The sequence below is a fragment of the Zeugodacus cucurbitae genome, chromosome 4, assembly GCF_028554725.1.
Source record: "Zeugodacus cucurbitae isolate PBARC_wt_2022May chromosome 4, idZeuCucr1.2, whole genome shotgun sequence".
NCBI classification, from domain to species: Eukaryota; Metazoa; Arthropoda; class Insecta; order Diptera; family Tephritidae; genus Zeugodacus; species Zeugodacus cucurbitae.
The window spans coordinates 59,440,582-59,451,681 of record NC_071669.1 but is presented as its reverse complement, the minus strand read 5'-3'; the positions used below and the strand labels follow the sequence as shown (position 1 = coordinate 59,451,681).

General features: G+C 36.2%; 2 protein-coding genes across 2 annotated transcripts; both read right to left on the bottom strand.

Annotated features, from left to right (window-relative positions):
- Nucleotides 1-1,172: 1,172 nt before the first annotated feature.
- LOC105220798 (ATP-dependent DNA helicase Q4) lies at nucleotides 1,173-7,299 on the bottom strand. Its single transcript, XM_011197307.3, has 7 exons — nucleotides 6,971-7,299; nucleotides 6,237-6,906; nucleotides 3,562-6,058; nucleotides 2,709-3,482; nucleotides 2,461-2,636; nucleotides 1,747-2,063; nucleotides 1,173-1,681 (listed from the first exon to the last, which is right to left on the bottom strand). Exons 1-7 carry the CDS (start codon nucleotides 7,070-7,072, stop codon nucleotides 1,448-1,450), a joined length of 4,770 nt encoding a protein of 1,589 aa, XP_011195609.2. The 5' UTR covers nucleotides 7,073-7,299; the 3' UTR covers nucleotides 1,173-1,447.
- A 759-nt stretch (nucleotides 7,300-8,058) lies between these two features.
- Nmt_1 (glycylpeptide N-tetradecanoyltransferase) lies at nucleotides 8,059-10,966 on the bottom strand. The gene is made up of 3 exons (XM_011197308.3): nucleotides 10,390-10,966; nucleotides 9,557-10,209; nucleotides 8,059-9,342 (listed from the first exon to the last, which is right to left on the bottom strand). The coding sequence occupies exons 1-3, from the start codon at nucleotides 10,595-10,597 to the stop codon at nucleotides 8,776-8,778; spliced, it is 1,428 nt and encodes a 475-aa protein (XP_011195610.1). The 5' UTR covers nucleotides 10,598-10,966; the 3' UTR covers nucleotides 8,059-8,775.
- Nucleotides 10,967-11,100: the final 134 nt, after the last annotated feature.

Here is an 11,100-nt window from a genome sequence, read left to right as displayed (position 1 = left end):
ATAACGATTTATATTTCGCTAGATTCGAACAAGCTCCACAGCAGTAGTAAAGACCTTGATTTACTTGTTTTTTTTTTTTTGCAGCAGCAGCATACAACATTCAGCTTGTGCGACAGTTCTTTAATAGAAGTAAGCCCATATATATAGAACTGTCAACTCATTAACATTACTCAAAGTAATTTAGGGTGTGTTTTCGGCAACTACAACAAACAGTGATCTTGCTAAAAGGTAAGTATCATGTGAAGATCATCCTCAGATTGCATTCCTCCACCATTATTGAGGAAGATATATGCACGATGCTGTGTCTAATTCTGATCTTGCTGGTGTAGTCGGTTTAATTATTATTCATGAAATAATTGACTTTAATGCTAACTATGCGTAATATCATGATTAAGGCTGCACAATCAAAGAGAATTATTATGTTATATATATGGGGACTAGTAAAAATCATCAGCCGATTTAATACGTTTTTTGTACCATACAACATCGTTATCAGGCCCTATATTTCGATTATAAAGCCAGTCATACTACTCTGAGAGATACAAAGAAAATTTGTGATCGACGTAGTCAAGAGCAAGGTACCAGAGAAACAATGTGCTTGTCCAGCAGTGTCAAGACAACGGCTTCAACACTTTTGGCTTCACAGAAAGACAATCTGAAACCATATTACCTTTTGAAATTCGCATCAAACGCTAGCATCGTAAAGGATGACTACTTCCTTTACTAAACGAGACGGCACTCCATTGGTATCGCAAAGTACCAAAATCGGTCCTGGCCACCACGAGATTAACCTAACCTAACTTTATGTGATTATGATTACACGGAATCTTAATTTTATCATACTCGGTTTTCAAAAATCGAATTAATTAAGTAAATACATATCAATAGTATTTGTAAAGTTTGGTGCTTAAATCTTTTGATTATTTAAAATGAAATTTCAAAATATAAAAGCTTAACTTCTGAATAGAAATGGATATTATATCCAAATAAATAAAAATTAATAAAAAAATATATCTTGTCAACTTTTATTTAAAATATAATCTTAATTAAATTATACCTAAATATATAGTAAAGCTTAGTTTGTAAGTATTAATTAACATATGAAGTCTTGTGACAATAATAGTAAATGTTTTTTTAATGGAGTCTATTTTAAAAGGCATTTATATTTGAGGTCTTTACAGTTTAGTCAATATTTAAATTTTTTATGTATTAATTGAAGTGAATAAATGCTTTAATGAATCTGAAATGTGGTTAATGAATAAACTGAAAATGTAAGTGATATGGTAAAAATGGTTTAAATCGTAAATTAATTTGAATCGTTATTGGTTGTGTCTGTTTTCGGAACTTGAAAAACTCGAAATCCGATTTAACGTCATTAAAAGTGTAAAACATTTTATAACCAGTACAATTCACTAAATGCAAAACTATGGCGAATACGAGTTATGTATTACATGCGTCGTCGCACAATAAGCGCGTTCGCCAATTTCAGAATTCTATTAAAATCAACATTTGAGTGTGCTCGCCAATATTTACAACGGCCCCATATAACAGCTGGAAAATTGGGACTTGTTATGCCGTGGAAAATACGCGCAATATTGCGACCGCTGAAATTATTATCGGGATACATGCTGATGAGTGAGAGTACATCGTGTTCAATGTCACCATCGGATACATTGGAATTCTGGAAGCAGGATAACATTTTTTAAATTCAAAATTTTCGGAAATTATTAGTATAATACGACTTACATCCGGATCTAGTTTCAGTTCTTTTGGATAATCATTTTGGAAGTAATCGCGTATAATGCCTTTCAGCTGATTCGAACGATCTGGCGCGTAGTTAGCGCTCATGCACGGCACATAATTGTTGTAGGCGACCAATGAGAGACCTTGAAAGACATACTGTAGTTGTATCAATTGTGTTCTCTCCTGTTCGACTGTGCGATTATAGAGTGTATCCAGTGCATCATCTATTTCTTCGGGTATAAAATCTCCCGGCGCCTTCAAACGAAAACCGATGTCGTGGAAATTTACATTAATCGGCGAACGTCGCGGATAGCCATCGACTGAAAATGTGAATGAATATGTATTATAAAATTTGTGGTTTTTAATATAAATGACTTCAACAAATTTTGGACTATATTTATAATAATGGAACATTTAACGATTTCACTTTTTTCTTGACAAAAAATCCCTTGACTTAAGTCTTTCATGGAATCCGAAGTGGAGTGGGTAAGTAAATAATGCTACGAGCCCCAAAGGTAGGACTATCTCCGGTTGGAACCGAACATTAAATACACTTTCAGGAAACCCTTGCCTTAAGTGGAAATCATTTTTTTTTTAAGATAACAACTTTTTAAGTTAGATATCTAAATTAACGGTAGCCGGACAGACGGAATCAGTAAAATCGTTAAAACGAATATTACTACATCTACATATATCACATTAGTACTAACTAATTACCTTCGTTCCACTCCAAATTTTTCAATTGATATTTTACAACACCACTATTCCAACCGATCGCCGCGGCTACATCGACCACCGAAAACTCAATTATATTTGCATCATCCTTGAATGTTTCTTGTTTTATTTCCAAGGCGATTGCCATAGCCAAAGGTGGACATTCCTTGGCCGCATGCCTGTAAAATATTAATTATAAAAAAAATATTTTGATAAATTCTTATTCATTGCAGAATCGCTAGAATACTCACTTCAAGTACTTAGCGCCACCGTACGAAATGATCTTGGCCATGGTATACGCATTGCTGAGCACACTTATATTCCAACGAGAGTCCAATTCCAAATAGCATAACAATGTAGATATATTTTCTTCTGGTATATCCAGCGTCTCAACTGTACGTTGTACAGAGAAACCGATTTCATGGCCGGGACATATACGCTGGTTTTCACACGCATTCGGTTTCGACATATTCTCTCGCGCCATTTGAGTTCTTTGATATTGCGCCTCTGATGATTCCTTCTTGGCGCAGGCGCACGGCACAAACACATGTTGCAACAATTTTCTTATCACATGTCTATCAATTGAATTGGAGTAGATATGTCGACGTAGCTCACATTTATCACCACCGCGTGCATCCAAAAAGAGATGGCATTGCGCCGGTCTGCCATCACGTCCGGCACGTCCGATTTCTTGTACGTAACTCTCGTAGTTGCGTGGCATATTGTAATGTATGACAGCACGTAAATCGGGTTTATTGATACCCATGCCGAAAGCAATGGTGGCCACAACTATGCGCAGCTCATTGCGCATGAAAGCGTTTTGTATTGTGCGACGACGTGATGCCGGCATGCCAGCATGATACGGTTCGGCCGCCCAATTGGTACGCTTTCGTTTGCGTTTACCGCCTTCCATAGCGTTTTTATCGTTACATTGATCCTGCATACAGGTGCGCAGATACGATGCGATACGTTCGCATTCATCGCGACGTGTGCAGTAAACAATTATGGATTGGCAATCGCTAAAACTGGAATTTTTATGAAAATAATATAAAATAAAGTTAAATTTATTTTTTGTTCATATTTTATATTTAAAATACAGCTTACCGATCACTTAGCAGTAATTCTAATAGAGCAGCGTCCTTATTCTCGTCTTTTGACACAGACAATAGAAGATTATCTGGCAATGGAATATCACTGATAACACCACGTTCGCCATCTGGTATCCCCAAATGGTTGATAATACTCAGACGCGTTGGCAAAGTAGCTGTAGCGGTCAAACCCAAAACCGTTTGGATACCCAAATTCTTTTTAAGCACTTTACAAATCATCAGATAACTGGGACGGAAATTATGACTCCACTGCGAAACACAATGTGCTTCGTCAATACAAGCGAAAGCGATTGGTGGCAGTTGCCGCAGTATGGCACCAAAACCAGTAGAACGCTCACCAGCCACCACAGCTTCCGGCGACACCAATAGAATATCCACCTCACCCGCCGATATCATTTCCATTACTTTGATTCGCTGTTGTGGCGTTTGATTGGTGTGCAAACAGTGGGCACGCAAAAAATGTGGCACACCTGTAACCTGATCCTCCATAAGCGATACCAATGGTGATATAACTAATGTTATAGCGCGCCTAAGATGACTGTACAGGTAGGCGGGTAATTGGTAACACAATGACTTACCGCTACCAGTACTCAGCGTAACTAATGTTGAAATGCCAGATAATATACGCATGATTGCACGCTCTTGACCTTTTCGAAACTGTGTATGCCCGAACATGCGCAGTGCGTCTGTGACTTCGGCAGGAATATCTTCACGTACATTACCATCAGCAGCGAGTTCATAGATGGGTGTAATACCACCAAATTGTGTATCGGATATTTTGCCATTTTCAGAATTTGTATTTAAGCCAACTTTCTTCAGAAAATCTTCCGGTATTTTGTGACCCACATACTTTTTAATAGGGGACTCTTGTGTAGCAGTTGTGGTTACCTCATCAATATTAATATTTTCAAATTCTTCATCACTCTCAAAGTATACATTGTCGTCATCTTCACCTTCAGAGACATCAACATCGCCTTCAGAGTTCTCATCATTACTGTCTTTACTAGCAATTGACATTTGATCATCAGAATTTATATGCGGTTCCAGACCATTCTCAGCAACTTCCGCATTGTTCTGATAAATAGCTGTATTCGGTGCAGCTGGCAATTTCGATATATTTCGACTGTGTGCCACCACCGCACTCTGAGCAGCCATACGTTCGGCTTCTTCGAGAGTTGGAAATGGTGAGGGATCCTCCTCAAGTTGTGCTGTTAGCGGCAATAAAGAGTCGCCTTTTATCTTACATTGTGCAGCGAAATGTCCCACTTGCCCGCAAGTGAAGCACGTTAGCACACCGCCATCACAACCGCCCATATCCATATCTGGACCGGCGAGTGCAGCAATTTTCTTTTTGTGGCGCCACTGTTTTTTCTTATATTTAGAATAATTAACGTGACGTTTACCACGTGCATATATCTTCTTTTGCAAATTAATCGATACATAATTCTCATTCAGTTTACCGGCGGCAATTTTTTCTTCAAGCTTCTTTCGTGCTGTCGCACGTTTCTCATCAATGATAGGCAAAAGTGTATGCTTACGATTAGGAACTGCTGTTTCCGGCTTGGTGACTACCGCATGTGTGCTATTTATATATTGCTGTGCTACATCATCGGCTTTCTCCAGCTCACTACTTGGTACACGGGGAGTACTTGTAAGGTCGCCACTCTCGAGTAGCATTGTATAACGCAACATAGCTGCTTCTGGTGGCTTTTCATCAGGTTCTTCGCTTGTTTCCTCCATGTTTGTAGCAGTAACCTCTAACTTAGCTTTGGGATTAACTTTTTTACTGTTAGTTGCTCTAGTCCTAGCTGTTCTTTGAGAACTACTTGTTTCTTTGTTATTTTGTTTAGTTTTTTGTTTTGCCTCCTTAGCTGTTGCGGTCTTCTTAACAGCCTTAACAGTTTTGCGGGCTCCCTTCTTAGGTTTCGGAGGTGAATAATCTGCATCATCAATTTCATCTGCTGAGAAATCTTTAACTTCCTCTTGATGAGGTTCTTGCGCATTTGAATCTTCTTGCATTGCTATTGGTTTCAACTCGTTTGTGTTGGTATTTTTGGCTGACATATCGCTGTGCTCGTTGGTTTGATTTTTTTCAATTGTTCTCAGCACTCGACGCCTTTTGGCGACGTGTACATAAGCTTGTTCTGCTTCCTCACCACCGCTATCCGAAACAACTGAATCAGAGTCACCATTAACAGCGTCATTTACAATCGCACTTGTCTCCAAATTTATGTTGTTTGCACTAGCAGATTTGGTTTCCACCACATTTGTTTTCAGCGTTTCTTCATGTTTTATATTGTTAGTAATGTTCAAGGGCACCACAGTTTTTACATTGATATTGCTCAGTCCAAAACGCTTTTCCACTGTTGGAGTTTGCGATAGTGGTTTAACTGTTTGTGTTTTAATTTCTACACCTCCTTTTAGGCCTTCATCGATGGTGTTACGGTTGAGCCAGCCGGCATCTATATTTATTTGTGTAGTAGAGTCCTTGCCTGAAAATGACCAATAACAACGTTAGATTTTATATAGAACGTCAAAGCACACTTTATTATGCATTCACCACAGCAGCCGGTTCTACGCACCGGAGTTGACCCGGATTTTATCCGGTCAAGGGCTGCCCTTTCGGAGATCTGTCCCTGTTTGGATCGATTAAAAAAAAAATGCATTCACCTGTTAATAATGGATTGACGGCAACAGCTGCTAACGATTGTTGTTCCTTAGCTTTTTGTATTAATATTGTCTCTAAATCGGGTAAAACTTCCGCTTGCAACGATGTATTACACAGAGAGTCTTGACGCGATAATTGTGTCACATCCGAATTAGCACGAGAAAGTGACTTCCTTGGATTGCGTTTACTGAATGATGAGCCTTTCAAAAGTTTTGCACATAAGCTGGAGGTGAAAGGCTTCTTCAAAGCGCCTTGTTCTTTTGGACTTTTATCAACTGATTCCTCGGCCTTTGAGGCTTGTATATTTTGATCGGGTCCCCATGCTTTTTCATTTAATTCACAAAATTCAACGGCATCAAATTCTTTGACTACTTTATCTGCGAAGTCTGCATAAGTTACGCCTTTGTGTAAAGTTTTCGTTTCCGTGGGTGTTTGTAAATCATCTAGCAAATTTGAAGATGAAGCATCACCAACTAAAGCGGCAATGCTACTGGACATTTTTGAACTCTCCCCATTCGTTTCTAATTCGTTTTGACTCTGGGAAATTTCAAGTACACTAAATCCGTCGTCATCCAAAACATCATTCAAAGTGTCCTCCAGTAGTGATGTTTTCAATTTGTAGTACATTTTATAAGAGTCTCGTATTTCTTGTGGTGCCTCACGAATATCATACTAAAATTAAATTGGCATCTATACAAATATTTTGTCACTTATATATATTTTAATGTTTACGCACCTTGGACGGAACTCGTGAAAATTTACGTTTAAAATCGCGCTCCCATGTTTTTACTCGTATCTTATATTTTTGATACTTAAGTTTATACGTGGAATCACTCATCGTTAAAATATATACTAACTTTATCCCTGTACTAACTTGTAATACGATTTTTATAATCGCAAAAAATTTGCAAATTATTTTATTTTGTAGTTAAATGTCAAATGTCAGTTTTCGCGCCATATACTTTCGCTCTAAGGCGGTAGTTACACGACACAACTGGTCGGACGAACTAATTTTTTAAATTATACCAAATAAATAATAACAAGATATTTGAAAGCAACAGGGCAGATTTAAATAAACATTATGACTCCAGAATAATACTAAACGTAATGAAAACAATTTTTAATAAATATATATTTTACAACAATTTATAATTTGAAGTACAAAATAAGTGTGTAATTGCATGTGAGATTGGAAATTGGAAACCCTGCAGATTATTGATGAGTACAAAATATCGATTAAATATATTGCGATTTGAAAAAATAATACCTCTTAGAAATCGGTTGACAATATAATTTCTTGCTAAAACTCGTAGAAAAGCGAAAAGAATATACAACTGGTGTATAAAACATATGTATGTATATGTGGCATTAAAAAATAGGAGCTGTCTTCTTTACTTAATAAGTACAAAAATAGAGATTAAATAATTTCAGACTTTCAAAACTTCTAGCTTATATACAAATTTAAAATACTTACTGTCTTCGACTCGCTAATTCTTGAAGAGTGCGAATTGAGTAACCACAGCAATAAAACACGACCCCTAGTATAATCAAATAAAATATAATATAAAAAAAAAACTATTCACACAAATCTCAATTCCACTATAATAATTTATGTATGTATGTATAAGAAGTAAATTAACAAAAAATTTGCCAAAATTCAATATCTTTCCAACTCTTTCAACTTATACAAGTTATTATTGGATATTATTATACATTCATTTTTTATTTAAAATCCATTTCCTCGCAAATTTTGTGTATGAAGAGTTTAAAGAATATATGTGTAGGGCAATTGCCACAATTTTCCACAATGAAATACGATATTAATTGATTAAAACTTCACAATACATTTAATGAGTTGAATAATGTGTTTACCATATTTGTATGCTTAAAATATCGTAGGTTTTATTTATATAATTCATTTGTAATTAATTAATCTAAAGAACAAAATCGGAATTTGCATTATTGCTTTTATTCGTAGTCCATAGACAATTCAAACCTTACGTAGTTGTGCTGTTAGAAATTGTAACGCCACCAATAGAGATTTGCACCAAGTCTTTAATAAAATACGTGAATGTAGTAAACATATTAATTTTGCTCTGCTACGATGGAAAGAAATAAGTAAACTTAGTTTAAAGCATACTCATCTACATACGTATATGTATAAAATTGAAAATATGTACATGGATACATACATATGTATGTATGATTTTATTGCAACTGCTTAACTTTGTTGTGCTATATTTTATTTTACTAAAGCTGCTTATGGACAACTTAAAATTTGCAACACACATACGGAATAGTTTTAAGGGGAATCCATCATAGAACGTCCACAGTTTTAATTACATTAATATGTAATCTTCTAACCATATCATTAATTGTCGTCACTATATATTCATGCTTTTTCGTTTACATTATTACTATTGGTCGTGATGGTGGAATTGGACTGGCATTTTTATTATTTAACTATTTGTGGTATGTGCTCGATTTTTATTAATTTCTTATGTTGTTTTTAGTGTCTGTAGCCTTTCTAGCTAATGTCAACTACATTAAAATGAGCGCCACATCTTCTGGCTTCATAGCTGGACAACGCCAATTGTAGAGATAATATTGCAGATTGCCATCGCCAGTACCAAACTTCAAAGGAAACAGGAAATTTTTATTCTCCATCAAATCAAGTGCATTGAAGACGTCTAAATTTACATTCTTTGCTGAGATCAATGCGTCATTCATTAAATCCAACCACGGTGTCTTTGTAGACACATTATAAAACGAATAAGCAGCACGTACAGTCTTATGTACTGGATGATGCATCACCGATGACGGCAAACAGTAATAACTTGTCATATCGGTTATATTTCCCTGCTCATCTTCCACCACGAAACAATCAACAATACCATCTTTCGGAGTGAACCAATGGCGAAATTCTTCTTTTGAAAAAACTGGACTCAAATAGAATTTTTTGAGGTACTCTTCAAGTAGCTTCTGTGTTTTGTCCATATCCTTGGGTTGAATACGACGGTAACCTTTGGTTTTCGGCTGATCTGGTAGTTTGTACAATTTTATCGTTCGTTGCATAGTCATGTTACGTGCTAAATGTGAAAATTTGACCTGAAAAATAACAAAAAAAAATATTATTTTTTGTAGCTACAAATAGTTTCCTAGCTACTTATGGATAAGCTTAACTGAACTACAGTCTGTCAACTAGAATCTTAGCATTCAAAAGGAAAATGTGTTTTGAATGCTAAAATTCGATATCCGGGAAATGTATGTTTTATGTATTATAGTTTCTATGTTAAAAGCACAAATCGTGCTTTTTACTTACCTCAACAAGTTTTTTGGGATTCAGTGAACGATGCCAATACCGGCATGTGGAGACTGGTTTAGGCAGTACAACGCCCGCGGTGTACGCAGCTTGGAAAATCCCTGTCAAGTTTACACGGCGAGTAATCTCACGTATTAGCACTGGTGCAACACGTTTACTACGCAATTTTTTATGAACGCATAGAAAATTGATCTCAACAGTTTTAAGCACTTTTTCATAACAGCGCAGCTTGCTTGGAATAGCAGATATGAAACCAACCAAGCGCCCCGATTTCACCACACGTACACCAACATGCCAGTCTCGTCTCCAGCCGGGAGGTTGCAATGACCACTTAAGAAATTCGGGTTGATAATCAAACCGAAACATAGCATCATCATCCTCCACATAATTTTCATTCAACAGCGTATATAATTCTGTTAAATCGGTGGTACTGTTCAAATCAAGAGTATCCCATTTAAATCCTTCTGGCAAGGTATATGGATCGGGGCGAATTTCCGAGATATCTTTATCCGGTTCAATACATTCATTTGTGGTAATATCTTCATTTAGTTTTGGTACTGGCTGTGTAGACCAAAAGGCAAATTGTTTGGATTGTCGGCCAGCAGCTGCAACTTCGGAAAGTACCTGCAACAAACCTTGATTTCTGAGTAAACCTGAAATGAGAGTTTGGATTATTTAATTTTATAAATGAATATTCAAATACGAATATAGTTACGAAGTGGCATTTTGCAAAGTGTATACACATACATGCATATTTCCACCACACCTTTTGACAAAGGTGTCGGATTTTTTACAAGTAATCTATATATTAGGTAAATATGAAAAATGTTTACCTGCTGAAGTGGATTTCACATCAGCGCGTTGTTTTTCCACATCATTAGTTCCAGATTCCTTATTATTGGCAGTGGGGGCAGATTTACTGCCGGCTACAGCGGCCGCAATCAATGCTTCAGTGGCAGCGGCTACGGCCTGCGTGCTTTCTAAAGTATTACGCTCATTATTATTCTGTATATTTTGTGGTTCTTTGTCGTTATTCGGCATTATTAAAACTTTTGTTTTTAGCACTAAATGTAATTTAAACCAGTCCTGTCAATGTTCTACTATTTCTTGATTCCACCTTTTACACCTTTTCCGTGTGTAACCAGTACAGAGTAACCTAACGACAAGAATGACTCACATCAAAAAATCTTTTGACAAATTTCGGCAATTCTTCTACTTCTGTGTTAACTTTCATTCACAATAGCGTGTTAAACAAATGCGCTTAAACTATTTCAGTTTTGTTTGTTTCAGGACTCGAGTCTCCATTCACTATACACACCATTATTCATGTCCTTAATTTAAAATTAAATGTTAGATCCTAAATTGTTATTGATAATAAATGCTTTTAATAATTTTTCGAATTCATCACGTTGTTCTAACGTTGTCATTATGTGTCTTCAAGAAATATTGAATTCATAACACATAAGAATTTGGCAACTGTTTGAATATTCGTATTTAAAAAATTTTCAAATTTATCTACATAAATGTATTTTAAGTGTTAATGG